Source organism: Scomber japonicus, chromosome 15 (assembly GCF_027409825.1).
Source record: "Scomber japonicus isolate fScoJap1 chromosome 15, fScoJap1.pri, whole genome shotgun sequence".
Classification (NCBI taxonomy): Eukaryota; Metazoa; Chordata; class Actinopteri; order Scombriformes; family Scombridae; genus Scomber; species Scomber japonicus.
In genome coordinates this window covers 11,962,977-11,979,862 of record NC_070592.1, presented here as the reverse complement: position 1 = coordinate 11,979,862, position 16,886 = coordinate 11,962,977, and the positions used below count along the sequence as shown (strand labels likewise).

Below are 16,886 nucleotides of genomic sequence, written 5' to 3'. Positions count from 1 at the left end.
GCTGGTGAAAAAAAATGGGAGCATAGAATGTCAGAGGAAAAAAGAGAGCAAGAGTTGTCTTAAGGAACTGAATCAGTGGCTTTAACACTCCCACTTAACAACAGGATCCCTCTTTGTGGACCAGTGTTTCAGGCAATAAGAAGTGGGCAACGTCTCCTTTAAACTTGCAGAGACGTCTGTTTTATTTTTGATCACTAAGATAACACCTGCATGGCAATGGAGCAGAGATTCAGAAACTACTCCTCTGACAGTGTTGGTAGTGATGGGGTCTTCATAGAGGAGTCCTACTACCAGGGGATACTCAAGGCTATGGATTACAAGAAAGGTAGAGTTTGTGCTAATCTTTGCTTTGTTTCGCTGGTACGGCCTTAAACTTGTATGCATTATTTCTACAACTTTGATTAGAGCATACAACTTTGATTCAAAGCTTAGTTTTTGAGTGGAGGTTGTTCAGTTTGTTTCTCAACAGCTCACTGTCGAATCTTATCAAAAGAAGTTTTCATTTCATTTCATTTTGTGGCTTTATTCTATAATGGTAAATGTAGTTTAATGTCTCTATTTGCATAGCATGGAAAATCCCTTTTTTTGTGTGTGGTGGTCTTCTGCCTCCCTTTTATTAAATGAGCCACACCCCTTAATGAGTCATGACAATTCCTCTTTTTATTGGTCAATATTGCTGACACCCATTTTGAGGAGAAACTGAAAAACAGAAAGATTTATGACAGGACTTGATTTCATCTCACTTGTTTTGCTTCAGAAATTAATGAACTGATCTAAATATTTGCTGCTCAAAAGAAACAGCATTAATCACAAAGAAAGAAGAAATTAAAACATATTTGGAGAAACTTTTTCAAATCAGAAGCTGTATTTTTTAGTAATTGAGAGTTCAAGTAGCTTCAGTACTTCCTGTTGCAGTTATCATATGTTTCAGCCAGACATGTTTTTCTTCAAGGGCTAAAAACTAAATGATATTGAAGCAGTTGTTTCTGTTTGTTAGACAGTTCACATCATAATTGCATTATTCAAAAGGATGATTAGTCGATATCTCGCAGCCATACAGAAATAAGCGCTCAATATCCGAGACCTGATATCTCTCTCCTTGACTTAGGAGTTTCTTTGACTCAGAGGATGAAAGAAAACACCCACTGCTCTGCCTGCAGCTCCAGGCAACAAAAGTCAGCCAAGCAAATACATTATTTGTAAGAGGGATCAGTGAAGTTTGCTTTACTTTCATTTACTTGACTGGTTTGAGTTTTGGAATATGAAGTGCTTTCAGTCTCAGTCTGACCTTCATTCCTCACATTGTATTTAATGGCATATAGAAACAACAGTGTCTGAGCAGCTAACAAAACAGTGAGCGTGTCAACACTTTGGTATTTTTACAATGTGTTTTTTTCTACAGAAGAATGCTTTCTCTCTTTTCATCACATGTATCCAACCTTGATATAAAGTCATGCTTCTCATGATCCAGTGAAATAGTAGAATTTCTCTGCTTTTGAGGTTTCTTCCCACTTCTCTGTTTAGACACGAGTCACAAGCGTGTTTATGAGTCAGCGACATCATGTCCCCCTGAAATGGGCGTTGGCACCACTGGATTTCATCTTCTGTAGTTTCTCTGTTCCCTCTCCATCTGATCACTTCTTCTTCTGTTGCATAAGCTTTGATCCTGATAATGCAATCAAGCTCCTCACAGTGTCTGACTGATAAGGAAATTACAGATAATGGCTTTCACTGTCTCGTCAGATATATCACTGTGCAACAGTAAACCACACTGTGTCCAATCTGAATGACTTTGTTTCAAATCAGACTTGCTCTGTTATGTCTTACAGACCTTTGTGTTTAACAAACACTCTCATGACTTATTAAACCACTGTGCTGAACAGATGAAATACTTCAGTTGGTGGTTATCTTTCTAAACATTGCACACCCTTTACCTGCTGGTATGTGAGAGCACTTGTTGGAATAATCATACCAGGAAATCAAAGCCAACAGTTTTGCAGGATGAATCATGTTCCTATAGAGGAGTGACATAAGTTATTTACTCATGTTTTCCTTGACAATTACGACACCTTTCTTTCTTTGTTTTGATGGAGGTATTTTAAACAACCATAAGCGAGAATACGGGTCACTTGTCGAGATCTGCTACATCTTCTGCTGAGCTCACATGTACAAGACTCAGGTTTCTGACTTTAGGGAGCACAAATATTTATCAGACTGTCTGTGACTCTGGGAAAACCAAATTCATATTTATTTGTTTCTCAGCGATGCCTCTCATGAGATGTGGGACCATAACTTTTGGATGTTTTATCTAATTAAATTAAGATGTTAGTGGCCAGGGCCCCTCTGAGGGATCACAAAATGTATCTTATGGGATGTGAGATCACTAAGGATGGGAAAGCAATGAAAAATCTATTTCAGCAACAAATGAATATTTATTTGTTTCAGATTTAGCTTTTTCTTTTTCTTGTGGAATACCTAATGTTACCTCCTCTGGCCTGTAAAAATGATTCAAATAGATACGATTCTTCCAAGCAGCCATTGATTTCTAGTCATTTCACTATGTGAGGAAAACTTTTAAAGGCCTCAAATTTATTTGTGATAATCTTAGCTAACACAACAACATTTTGTAAAAATCAGATCATCTATTTTACAGTGTCCAGGTTTGGTTCTGAATGCATCATTTGTGACAACCCACTCTTCAAGCATTACTGAATGAACCACCCAATAAAGTTTTCATTTTCAGAAACAGAATATTCAGAGTAAAGGGTTATTTCTCCCAAACACGTTTTATGCTTCTTAATCATACACCTTTAGTCATTTTGGGAAAGTGTTAAGAAATATTAGGTACAGTTTACGCAATTTGTAGTTCTATTTCCACTTAAATAAACAGAGTTTTTGTCTTTCCACAGATGAACGGGACCGAGTTCAGAAAAAGACCTTCACAAAATGGGTCAACAAGCACCTTATGAAGGTAAGATCCCACTGCAACAACATCTACTAATTTATTTTCACAACAAATATACAATCAGCTAGGTTGAAAAACTAAAAAAATGTTTAGCAGTATTAACTTCAGCTCAATGGTAGTACACAGAAGGACTCCAGGGGTCCGGTTCCATAAAGGCTGAGATAGCAGACACTTCTGCTGGAGACATTTGAAGAATTTAGACATATAGAGGTAAAAAAAAAGAGGGAAGATTGAATGGGTCTGATCTGTCTCTGAAGGTACGCTCTTGTTGCAGTGGCTTGTGTACTATGGCAGCTCCTTTATGTACAACCTCCTCAATCAAGGAACACACCAACACTTCTTTTCCTGTGTCATTCCACTTTATTGCACAATAACTTTATTTATGGTAAGGTAAATGAGCTTGAACTATGCTGAGCTTGCTTTATGGGTTAGGGTTAGGGTCTGCTGAAATAAGAGCCAGACTAACGAAATAAGCCTGGTTTATTTGGTAATCCTGCTTTGTGGAACAGGACCCAGATGTCCTTGAATGACCCTCAAAGTTGTTATTGTTGTTAAAGTCAAATTCCAGCCTTTACTTTCATATCACTGCTGGCTGCAATTGCTTAGATTATGTAAAAAGGTTTCCAGAGGAGATACTGGACTATCTGATCTCTCTAGGGGGAAAGAATACAGACAGCACATAAACTGGGAAAAGAACAAAAAGCAAAATCAGTGTTAAAGAAACTGCTTCTCCCTGCACAATGAAACACACACATGCTATTTGTGTTAACTGCATGCGTGTGAGAGAGTGAGTCATGGACACCTGCCTTGCTTTAGCTCGCATTCGGGAATAGTGGCATTGTGGGTCAGGCTCACTCAGGTTTCACATCTGTGTTCCAGACTGGCGGCTTCTCAGGGCTCTGCAGGGGAACGGGAAGCTCCAGGACTGAACTCACTACACTTAATAGGGCCGTCTGAGCTACATATGTTATCACCCATGTATACTGTAAGGCAATACTTTGGCCCCTGACTTTTCAGTATGAATTAATTAGGGTCAAAATTATAGGTTGCTTACAAGAAGTGCATTTTATTTAATACTAATTAGTTTTGAGCTGTTGGTTGGATAAAACAAATAATTAGTAGATGTTACCTCAGGTTCTGGGATCTTAATATTTTCTGAAATTTTACAATCTTTTAATTCGATTAGTGACTCATTAAGTCATTGACGAGGCTTTTCTTTAAAGAGTTTGTAGAAAAACAGTTGCATCGTAACATTTATGAAACTTTAATCAGCAAATTGGGGGACTTTTCCTAATTATTGACTAAGACAGTTATCAACGGGTTATCCGACAGATAACTAATTCATGTTCTGCCAACTCATTCAACAGAATCTTTCCCCTTTGAACTGTTTAATTAAATATTCCCAGAAGGCGAAAGGCAGGATCAAAACATTTCAGTCTTCATGAATGATTTTTTGACAGACACAAGAGGAGTGGAGCTTGTCAGAGGGAACGTTCTTTTAAGACATTCACAGGCACCCTTCAAATAGATCCTGTAATGTTTTTCTATATCATGACGACACACAATGTCATATTTGTGTGTAATCAGGGTCTCTGAGGTTTCAAGGAATTATATAAAATACATAGACCAAAGAAAATTGCAGTTGCATGTTCTGAATAAACTGCATTTTTATACTGTAACTGTGTTACTTCATATTTCATATTTTCAGGGAATGTTTTAGCTCCCATTTAAGTGTAAAGCCTGGCTCTACCTGAAGAGTTTCAGCTCCATCTTATTGCTCCTCAGAGGCACGTTCAGATTGTCGAATCTTTGTTTTCACACAGGAACCGAAGTGTATTAAACTGTGAGGAATGTCCACTGTTCTCCATGTGCGTCCTGTGAAATTAGGCTCTATGCGTGATGACTCACAGGCTTTGTCGTCAGTCGTTTCTTTGTCGGAAAATCCTTCAGATTTGGATCCAAAATGCTTGAGCGAGTCGCCTATTTGACTGCCCCCCGAGGCGTTTTGGACTCATGGTCACAAAATAGTCATGGGATTAAACTGTGAGGCCAGGAACGTCTCAAAAGTGCCATCTACTGTAGCATGTCTTACACCTCGCTTAAGATTAGAGGGAATGAAAACCAGACATTATTCTGTGTTTTATTTAAGTGTTTTTAGCTAAGTTTATCCAACTAGAATCAAGACCAGACAAAGACTGCTGAAACACATGTACATTCATAAAAACTGAAAAACATTAGTTTCCCTTTAGTTTCAAACATGAAATCAATCAGATAAATAAAATGATAAAAAACAAACAATGATCAAGTGCCTTTGTCTACACCAGTCTTATCAAACCAGTGTCTGCATGCTTGTCTTTAGTTTTTCTGTTCCCACACAAATCCTACAGTTTTATATCTTCTCTCATTATACTGTTTCCTTTTTCCATCCTTCATCCTGTCCTACCATCCTTTCACATCAGCACTGGAAGCCAGAGGTAGGTGCTGCTGTCTGTAAGCAGAGTGCTGAGTGGACACATTCATTTCTGCCTGCATGTCTGTGTTAACATCCTTTACCTGCTGCTAACATTCAACCTTTTTTCTACTCATTTTAACATTTTTCTAACGGCTAAAAGAGCCTTTTCTGCAGTGCAACTAGCATTTAGATGTTTTATAACTCCATTTACAGTTAAACAATTAAAAATGAAAAAAGTGTTCAGGAGCATGCAGTTAGATTACAGGTGGTGATCAGCATCTTCTGCTAAGTTTGTAGTTACATGCCGTTAAGGAGAATTCCTTTCAAAGAAAACTAGTCATTAGATGATCAGAGAAATTGCAAACAAACCCCAACTTTTACCAAACTACTTACTTAGAAGGTTTACCCTGTTTCTCTATTGAAAATGCTCATCGTGGTTTGCAGACTGTGCTCTTTGCTCAGCTTTTACCGAATGTGCTCATGTACTTCATAGTTATGTGTGCACTGTTTTTCTAAGCAATGAGGGATTATACCCAACATTTCAGAGCACTTGCTTCAATTTTCACCTTTAAATAAGTGTTTTACATAATCTGGCTAAACTGGGTGTTTGTGTATAGCTCATATGATCGTCTAACCGTTCATGTTTCTTGTCCTTGTTAACCTGGTGGGTCAAATGATATCAAAAACGATATGATAAGCAATGATGGCCAAAAGTCAGTATGAAAATGACACTAATGTTGTTGAAAGATCCTTGAAAAAAAACCTAAATATGGACCCTGTTGTGACTGCAGAAGGCACTCAAGTTCCTGACTGTGTTATTGTGTGGAGGTCCTTCCCTTTATGTTGCTTTATATATTTTTTAGATAAGGCTTTAGGATTCAAGTAAAGCGCAATCATGCTTAGTGTGAAATTCCTTGCTATTGATGTTGAAGTGATCAGAGATTTCAATGCTGAGTTCAAAACAACTTATTCAACACTGATGCTGACATGATGGGTTCCTGCAATGAATATTATCACTAATGAAACCTCCAAATTATCTCCCCTATTCTCTCCACAGGCCCAGCGACACATCACCGACCTGTACGAGGACCTCAGAGATGGACACAACCTTATCTCCCTGCTGGAGGTGCTCTCTGGAGAGACACTGGTGAGCTTTGGTGATGTCTGATCTTTAGATGTTAGGACATATGCTTCTGCTGTAACCCCATGTCCTGTCCAAACCTTTCTTTCTCTTCCTGCTCCCCCGTCCTACAGACTTTATTTGCTGTCATATTTGTTCTACCGTCCAGTCTACTCATTGTATCTCAAACTGCTCTAAATGTTTATTTGTGTCTTTATATTGTTCTGGTGGTTTCTTGTCTCCAGTCTTGCATGATTTGAATCTTCGAGATTTTTCGGACATTTCAGTACATGCTGAGGTTATGCACACTTTTTTCCTTTACTTACCTTACCACCAGTCTTTTGGGAACACACCTTCTGGTGGTGTAGCCTGAAAACACTAATTTTCATTCTTTGCTTCCATCTCGTAATCTTACTGCACTGACTTGTTTGAGCCCTGGTTTTTCCCTTTTTTCTAATTCCTCTTTGCTGACCTTTGCCCTGACCTTTCCTCCTTTGCCTCTGCCTTCCTTTCTTGCGATGCTCTTGCTGTGGTAGCCGAGGGAACGTGACGTTGTGAGGAACGTTCGGTTGGTGAGTGGCGCCTGGACTGTGGCTGGCCGCCTCCTCGGGCGTGGCATGTGTCACCACCCCAGGTGGCTGCTGGGTTGTGCATGATGACACTTCTTGTAATGTCCCGTTCTGTGTCCAACATTGTCCTCTTCCATCTGATCTGTGAGCTCGCAGAACTTTTAAATTCATCAGATGTTATCTAAGTAATGAAGGTAGTGTTATTAGTGGCGTAAGTAGGTTTAAGTAGTTGACTTCTAGTTGCGTAGAGGTTCTGCAGATGTTGCTTATAGATAAGATAAGACATTCGGTGGTAGTTTGTTTTCATATGTGAAGTCAAGAAGACAAATGTTTAAAACTGATGGTAAGATTGAAATTTTGGTAAGTGGCCAAATCAATATGTGATGAGATTTCAGAATTGGCATAAAAAAGTGCAAAACAAATACTTTTTGACAACTGACAATATTATTTTTCATAATTTTCATATTTTTTATTCTTGGTGCAATTTTCCAAAAATGTAGTTCATGAATCCAATGCTTCTCATCAGCAGAGTATGCCTGAATACACGACAAATATATTTTTTAAAATTGATTATGTGAATGACATTTCATTTACAAATGACTAGAATCATAGTATGGAATCAATATTTCATTTTTGGATGCTTTTTTTCCTTGAAAGTCTTTTTTAATTAAAAGGCCTTAACATGCAAGCTACTGGTATGGTTTTAAAGTGTTCAGATGGAGTTGTCTAGGGTCAAACAAGAGTTGCAAGTATTGGATTCCCTCACTGTATTGAAAGCAACGTTTCATCACTGCAAGCTGATACGTCGGCTAATTCTGCAGCACAGCTTGGCTTAAAGCTTAAGACTTGAAGCACATGTGCATGTCATGGCTAACGCACACAGTGGGGGTGAAGGTTTGTAGATGTCTATTGAAGATGCTGGATTGGACTGAGTCGTTAGTTAACACAGGACAGTATAAGACATAGCATGATATTTTATAAGCAACAGGAAAAAGTTGTTGGTAGTTCTGTGGAGGAAACAAGAGTTGTGACTGATGTTTGGGAGAATCACTGCGAATGTTTATCATTCATTATCATGCTTTCACCTGCAAACATCGTGGCTGGATCTTTAATGCATTTCAGGGTCATGTAGGGTCAGATCTGGTGAAGGTCTGGCCAAAACGCTTTGATCACAACCACGCAGAATTTGAATCGCACTTCAAATTTGCTGTCTTTTAATTTAAAGTTTCCAAGACCATGACTGTAAAGTAGATAGAGCAGATATTTGAAAAATGGTTCCTCAGTCATGGGGTCTTGCTGTTTGTTGGTCATTCAAACCTCATGTGTTGTCTCTTCCTGATGTTTGGCGTCTTCTTGTCTCTTACAGCCACGGGAGAAAGGCCGGATGCGCTTCCACAAGCTGCAGAATGTACAGATTGCACTGGACTTTCTCAAACACAGACAGGTCAGTAAAGATATTTTATGCGTAGTTATAACCAAGCAGCATTTTTATTTTTTCCCCTCATAATTGCATACAATCTTCTGGCCTCTGTTTTGCCCCGGTAAGGCAACTAACATCACAAAACAATTACATACCACAATGTTTGTAATTTTAGAAGATAAACATTCAGTTTAACTAACAGAAACATATCACAAACTGACAGAAATCTAAATAACTTCAAATACCATTTCAGGTCAAACTGGTCAACATCAGGAATGACGATATTGCAGATGGAAACCCCAAGCTGACTCTGGGGCTGATATGGACCATCATCCTTCACTTCCAGGTAATGTTGGGCACTTTCTAGGACACATTTGACTTAAGATTATTATTAATATCATGGCAGTGAACTTAAATGGGCAATGATCATGTGAGTTTTAGGAGAAATAAATGCCTTGTTAGGATAGCTGAGTCATATTTCCTGAGCTACATGTGGTGTTTATCTTTTAAAGTGCATGTTTGCACTTAATTGCATTTGATTCAATTCTTCCATTGTTTGATTAACATGCATGTTGTACTGTTTATTTTCATTACATTGTGATCAGAGTGTGTGCTTGAGTGGCACAGTAAGGAAAATCCGAGCTCAGTGTTCCCTCATTTTAAACACATTTGATCATCTGCCTCAATTTATCCTTTGTTTAGACTGCTGGTATTTTACAGTAGAGTCCAGCAGCCAATCACTTCCAAATGGGTTTTATTGGACATTTGGCAGCACTTATGCTTTTATACACAACTACCACCGCTTCTGGAGTTCCTAAGTGCACAAAGACTAAACACTAGAAAAAAGCTATTTATTCTTTGTTAAAGTAGGATGTTGATCAGTACGTTTCAGAGCCTTTTTTGCATGTATGGGTAAATCTAAATGTGGAGTTTTAATTCAAACATGTAGCCCTCATTCCAAAACATAAACAATTTAAAATGGCTCATACCACCTATTGGCAGCACAAGCCACAGTGAAGGAAAGCATTCGTCAGTGTGGCAGATGTGTTTCTGATGAGGAAGAGGAATTTCAGGATATTTGTTTAGCAGATGATTTTGAAAGGGAGTACATGAACATTCTTTGATGCTATAATGATGTTTATGTTGGGATTTGGATGTGGGATCCTTTACTCATCTTGTGTGACTCAGTGATTCCCACGAGGAAGCTGGAAAGAGACGTGGGTGTGACAGCTCAGGACACACGAGAAACGATCCCCTGCTGTTCATTCATGTTTTTAAACTTAACTGATATTAACTGAGTATAAATATACTTTTTGGAGTCATAAAACAAAACAAGTCTTTGTAGACACACCTAGTCATCAGGCAGCTATTATGTCTTCAAAACAAACCCATAACCTCTTTATTTTGGCACACGCTAGTCATCACATACCAAGGTGTGTTTCCTGTGAGCTCCCCAGGTGTAGCTCACAGTGTGCTGATAATTCAGGGACTAGTTTATATAACTGGCCTGTTTCATGACAGAGAGGTAAAGCTGGGATCTCTCAGCAATTTTAAAAGAAGCTGTGAGGGTGGAGATTTATATTCCATTCAGTGTCTGAGTCACTCTCTGCCCACGACCACATCGGGGTTTCCCTTGTGGAGGGAAAATAACAGAAGGAATAAAAATGCATGCTTTTTTCCCTCCTCCACCCTTTCCTGCAAAAAATAGAGCGTGTAAGTGAAATTGTTAGTTCTCCTGTGACTCATCAGCATACCAGCAAACCTGAAAATAGTATCAAGCTGTAATAAAGATGTCTTTATTCCAGTAAGAAACCATGAAGTCTGTCTGAACTGGAAGTGCAATCTTTATCAATGCATCATCTGCAGCCAAAACACAGTCAATTTTCTTCAATTAATATAAATACGTAATATAAATACTCAAATATTTGTTGCAAAGATTTTGTTCATTATTGTTATTATAAATATTTCAAGACAAGTTAAATAGAGGGGTTTAAAAAAGCAAACAGAACTGACTCATAAAAGGTTTCCTGTGATTGTGATAACTTTATTAAATGTGTGCCAGGTTATGTGGCAAACCCCACCCTTCTGGTACGTCAAGCAGACTAAAACAAACATCAACGACTTTTCAGAAGTACTGTTTGTACATCTGATTATAGACATGGTACAGACAGACTCACTTGGTGATGGATGAATGCAAAAAGGACAGAGCACTCAGCAAGTCAACCTACTGCAAAATTAAACCAGTAAAATGAATTTAAGGCTGGCATGTACCTATATACATATACATATATATATATGTATATGTATATGTATATTATATAAATATAAATATATATATTTGTCTAGTTGTGTGTTCTTGTGACTCATAGCTTAGTCTTGCAGCTCTTAAAAAAGAGGAATTTGCCTGTGGAGGTCCAGCAGTCATTTACAGCCTCCACAGTATGTTTTGAAATTTTAGCTTTAAATATATAACTTTGTAAGATGAGTGACTCATAATTCACTCTTATTCAATAAAAGATTTATTTTTTGTGCTCATATAATTATGAATTTTTAGTGTTTAATGGATTTCATGCGCCCTTCAAGTGAAAGTCATGGTTGTTATTTGAGGTTTCAAATGTGACTCATCTCAAGTCTGGAAGAAATCAGCGGGCAAACTAGAAAAAAAGTTTTCCTGCTCTTCAAACAACACTTCAGTCATATTCAATATATCACAGAAGAGATCATACTCCACTATGAAAAAAAAACATTTTTACCATGAAATAATTTTAATATGTCCCACTATTTAAAAATTCTGTTTTGTTTGTGGACTGTTTTGTTCAATTTCAACTACTCTAATGTATCCCTTTATCCTTTTCCTGAAAGTTTTACTTTGCATTGCATTTCTTTGTCCAAAGTGAATTACAACTAGTGCATTCACACTCAAAAGGAACAAGCTTCATGTCACCAAAATAAAATTGAAGTACATTTACTATCTGCTCAGTCTATCTGCACCCTCTCTCCCTCCAGATCTCAGACATTCAGGTGAACGGCCAGTCAGACGACATGACGGCCAAAGAGAAGCTGCTGCTGTGGTCTCAGAGGATGGTGGAGGGATACCAAGGCCTGCGCTGTGACAACTTCACCACAAGCTGGAGGGATGGCAAGCTGTTCAATGCCGTCATACACAAACACAGGTGAGAAACTGAATTTGAGTCCCATTCACAAATTTCAAGCTGTTGGCACTCAGCAAAAAATGTAAGATTCAACACTTTAAAAGGCAAAAAACCCACAACTGAACATCTAGAGTAACTCAGATCAGATTACATAATAAACATGAATAATGAATGGCCGAAGAAAGTGAAGTGGTGATTATGTTGAAAGGGAAAGAAAGCTTGCCTGGACTTGGGAGCTTATTACACCGTAGGACATGAATTCTGTGCAGTCAATATGTCTTCTCTGTGACCTTTTTTGCATTTTTCATGTTGTGTTTTCTATTATTTATTGCAGTAGGCGCAGCCGGAATGCCAAAATCATATTTGAGTTACGTAGTTGCACCTTTGACTTGTCAGAACAAAACGTTGATGGGTCATAAATCATAAACCGAGATAATATTTGACGCAGGCTTGAACTCCTCCATTTATTCATTACAATAAAAGCTTAACAAACTGCTCCTGCATTGTAATCCAATTACCCATCTGTCTACTATGTTGCAGAAGATCACTGTTGCATCAAACTATGTTGAAATACTGTGTGATTCTAACTGTATTTAGCAATATTTTCTATTACTGTCCAGAACATACTTTCATGCTGCAACAGTAGTCTGAAAAGTTTCTGTGGACGCTTGTTGTTTTCTATTGAGACAACCTGTCCTCATAAGAATTCATTGTGGCAGGCATGAATTAAAGCTGCTGGTTTCCAACTTTAACAGTCACCATCAAGGATTTCATTCTCAAACCATAAATTTTGGGTGGAGCACCAATCGTGGGTGTGTTTGTGCAGGAAAGCAAGCCCTGCAGGATATCTCACCACACGACACAAAAATAACATGTAATACTCGAGTTGGCATCCTTCAGTATTCATTCAGAGGAGATAGCGTTTTCTTTAACAGTGTGGGCGTATCACACTCATTTGAGAAAAAGATTGCCCTCGGGGGAAAGCTGACTGGAGGCTTGGCAGGTTGTAGCAAAACACAAGTACGTTAACCACTCTGCCATAGATTCTTTCTTGGTGGAGAAAGAGGAGGATGTGCAGAGATTGAATAGCTCCAGAGCTGCAAAGGAGTGCAGTGTCGAGTCTTAATGATTTAGTGGGACAGAAATCTGACTGAAAACCGACAATGGAAAGAGGATTTGGATACAAGCGGGGATTATCAATGGACTTGAGTGAGGATGAAGTTGTTGTTAATAAGTGTAGATAACTTCAACTTTTTATCAGAACTTCAGTTTTTGCAAAACAAAGGCTAAAATTTGGATTCCACTCATTTGGAAAACTTTTGTGTATCAAACTTGACCATTGCTACAATGTTGAACCTGAAGAGAAAGTTCCACTCAAAGAAGCGGCTGAACAGTGCGTCCAGCAGCACAGCAGGCTCTGTCAGTGACCTGGAAGACAAGGTGGTCATGCTATGTGAGGACATCCCCACTAACAACTCCTTCATCGTGGATCGAGGCTCCCAGAGCACCAGGGCCCGCTCCAGTCGAGGTTCCCAGAGTGACGGGCATGAATCTGGATCTGAGCCTCAAATCTTTCACCTAAGCCGGGACAGACAGTCCTACAGACAGGCCTGTTATGTGGAGAGGGAATCACCGCAGGCACAAAAAGAATACTACAGAGTTCTGCAAGTGTATGAAAACTTTGAAGCTTTTTTAACTGTGCAGAATTCACTGTACATTTTGCAAAGCTCCTGTTTTATAATTCTGGATATGAGATGCATTTTTATCTCCTTAGATTAATGCGATGCTCTGTGCTTGTGCCTACATGTTATTAGCATTTATCTTCCTGCCAAATCAAGGGCAATGTATCTGTCTTGTTTGTGTTTAAAATGCCAGGGGAAATTTAAGCCTTTATGGTAGTGAGGATTCTTGTTTTTGCATGCCTCTTGAAAGTAACACAGCTCACAATCAAACTGCCTCCAGCAATATGAAACGTTAAATATGGAACATTACAGTTTTTACCTGGCAGCCATTATTGTGAATTTACAGCTGACAGGTAAGCAATTGGAATTAATTGCAAAAACACTGAGGGGTAGTTAGAAGAAAAGTAATTAATAAATATCTCTATGACAGTATCTTGATTGACATTAATAACCCACTTCCACTCACTTGTCTCTCTGGCTGGTTGTTGTCTGCAGGCCCACTCTGATTGACATGGGTAAAGTGTACCGACAGACCAATCAGGAGAACCTGGAGCAGGCCTTCAGCGTGGCAGAGAGAGACCTGGGCGTCACCAGACTGCTGGACCCTGAAGGTGAGAAGACTTGAATGTTATCACTTCATCACTCTTAACATTTTTCTTTAGAAATATTTTAGATGATGTGTTATAAATTACTACTAATTAGCTCTACTGGAAATAAGGTGTTAGATTGAAGGCACTTCAGTTGTAGCTTTTGTTTAAGAGAAGTGTTCTTTCTTCAGTGTTCGCACAAATCTAGCACTCACACAGTTGCAACATTCCTTTTTTCCTTTTAGGTTTAACTCAAAATAACAGTAACTTTTCATTCTAAATACTCTTTCTTCTCTTTATAGATGTGGATGTGCCCCACCCCGATGAGAAATCCATCATCACATATGTCTCCTCACTGTACGATGTCATGCCCAGGGTACCAGATGTTCAGGATGGTGTCAAAGCCAATGTAAGTATCCCCCCTCCTCATCATTAATTCATCTTTCCTCCAAATCATTATAAAGATCTGGTAAGAGCAGAGACAAGAAATAGGGTTGGCACTAAGTATGTAAATAATAAATGCCATATTTGTTATATATTCTTATTGATACTACTATTTTATACATGGTCTAATCTAATCTCTTAATATGTTTAAAAAAACAAATGTTGCACCTTCATATATTCCTATTAGCATTATCAACATGAAATTATAAAGCAGGATCAAGATAAAAGACGGCATATAATGAAAGCATTTGTAAAGATATTATAGCTGTCAGTTTACAATTCCTTGTCATAGAAAATGTAGAAAGTTTTAGAAATTGATGCCTAGTGTCTCAGTTCATGCAGGAAAACTGAACCTCCATCTACATCTGTCTTTTAGGAGCTGGAGCTGCGTTATCAGGAGTACTACGAGCTGGTCACTGTGCTGCTGCAGTGGATCAGGCACCACATCCTCGTCTTTGAGGAGAGGAAGTTCCCCACCAGCTATGAGGAGATTGAGGTAAGTGGCTCTGGGCTATTTTTTATTATTTTTTAAAACAGTTATGACATAGTTAACATGAGGATTAGTTTGATGAAGAACCTGATGATGATTTGATGCATCCCTTCTCTGATCTGCAGGTTCTGTGGCGTCAGTTTCTAAAATTCAAGGAAACAGAGCTTCCTGCAAAGGAGGCAGACAAGAACCGTTCCAAACACATCTTCAAGTCATTTGAGGTGAGTTTTTTGACCAGCTTTAATGAATCTGTGTCTAAGAGTCATGAAGACAGCTGTTCACACAATGTTTTGAAGGGTATTTTGCACTGTGACACAGTTTCAGATATGCCAAATTTGCAATATGTTTTGAGAATCCTCAAAGTTTAAGGGCTATTTTTGTACAATAAAACTGATAAATTCTAGTTTATTATGACAGTTAACCTTGCCTCACCTTCTGTTCTGCCTGCAGGACACAAACACTGCATGAAAACAGACTGTTACTGTTGTGGAGATACATGGATGTTGTTTTATGTTTTTTTCCCGCAAATAATAATACAGGTCCCATAGCAGTGTATAAAACTGAGTCCTTAAAGAATCTTTCTGGCCGTCTAACAGTGTGATACATTCTTGAAACGTTTATGTTCAAATTAATCATAAGAGTCTAATGATCAAAATGAGTCCATGGGGTAATGTATCCATGTTTTGAAAGAATCCAAACAGATTTATTTAACCACAGTTTACTCTGTTTGTTATTTTGCAGGGTGCGGTCCAGGCAGGTCATGTCAAAGTGCCGCCTGGTTACCATCCATTTGACGTAGAGAAGGAATGGGGTCGTCTGCACGTTGCTATACTGGAGAGAGAGCGTCTCCTCAGGACAGAATTTGAGCGGTAAGTATGCTTACAAATCCCATTAAGTGCACCTTGTTGCCAAAGCAAACTACACATTTTTTTTAAAAACTGGCAGAAAAACCACAGGGCTTTAGGAAAAAAAATATCAGAAATGAATCATCACACAGCTGTTGCTCTGTAACCATGAGGATGATTCATTTCCTAATGATTATGTCCACTTTGGTAATACAATTTACTGAGTTGGCTTTGTGGGGTGGGCAACAAAAATCGAATTAGGGAAAACACATGACAATCGGCATGGCAACAATCTCGCAATAACACGGTCATTTGATAGTCACTCATAAGTTTTTTTTTTAATCACAAGGGTGGCAGGGCGTAGCTTTTGGTTTTGGATTTTTGCAGACTTGGGAGAGCGCTGTGGAGAGATTTTCAAAATATCATTTCCACCTTAGTAGACAGAGCGAGCATTAAAGGAGCCCATCATGGCTTTCTTGCATCAGGGATATGAGTTTAAGTATATATTCCGCCAGAAGACGGCGTAAGTGCTTTAATTTCTTCACTTAAATATTTTTTCTATTAGTTTATTAACTTGTCATGAGATGTGTTTTTCTTAATTTCATCAGACAAACCAGAAAATCTACCCTGTGGGCCAACAGGGCTGTAAGTGAGTCTACCTTGTCTAAAGTGATTTTCACCTTTGACCCCCCCACCACCACCCCCCCCCCCCTCCTCACTGCAGGCTGGAGCGACTTCAGAGGATTGTCAGTAAGGTCCAGATGGAGTCAGGGGTGTGTGAGGAGCAGCTCAACCAGGTGGAGACTCTGTTGCAGACGGTAAGTCTCCACCCTGTGTTTCAAGTGGAAAAAAACATTTTTGAGGGATCATAACAACATTCATTTTACCAAAAATAATTGCAGCCCAGACCGCAGCTGAATTGTTCTCTGTTTTTATGCAGGATGTGAGGATGCTGAGCTCAGGAAAACCTGCTCAGCACACAGCAGAGATGGAGGCAGATCTAGAAAAAGCAGAAGGAATGATTCGCTTCCTCTTCAATGATGTTCAGCTGCTCAAAGATGGACGCCACCTTCAAGCTGAGCAGATGTATCGCAGGTGCAGAAGAAATTAACTAATCAAATTTAGCAACATTTAAATTGATAAAATGTTGATATTAGGGT

At 38.7% G+C, this 16,886-nt stretch overlaps 1 protein-coding gene across 1 annotated transcript in view; it reads left to right on the top strand.

The window, feature by feature from the left end:
* Positions 1-210: 210 nt before the first annotated feature.
* Positions 211-16,886, top strand: part of pleca (plectin a) — a 38,748-nt gene continuing 22,072 nt past the window's right edge. The window contains exons 1-13 of the mRNA XM_053334854.1: positions 211-325; positions 2,910-2,971; positions 6,475-6,564; positions 8,473-8,550; positions 8,780-8,872; positions 11,533-11,699; positions 13,856-13,971; positions 14,250-14,356; positions 14,768-14,887; positions 15,007-15,102; positions 15,623-15,750; positions 16,451-16,544; positions 16,667-16,821. Coding sequence (XP_053190829.1) covers positions 211-325; positions 2,910-2,971; positions 6,475-6,564; positions 8,473-8,550; positions 8,780-8,872; positions 11,533-11,699; positions 13,856-13,971; positions 14,250-14,356; positions 14,768-14,887; positions 15,007-15,102; positions 15,623-15,750; positions 16,451-16,544; positions 16,667-16,821 — 1,421 coding nt within the window. The remainder of the gene's footprint in view (positions 326-2,909; positions 2,972-6,474; positions 6,565-8,472; positions 8,551-8,779; positions 8,873-11,532; positions 11,700-13,855; positions 13,972-14,249; positions 14,357-14,767; positions 14,888-15,006; positions 15,103-15,622; positions 15,751-16,450; positions 16,545-16,666; positions 16,822-16,886) is intronic.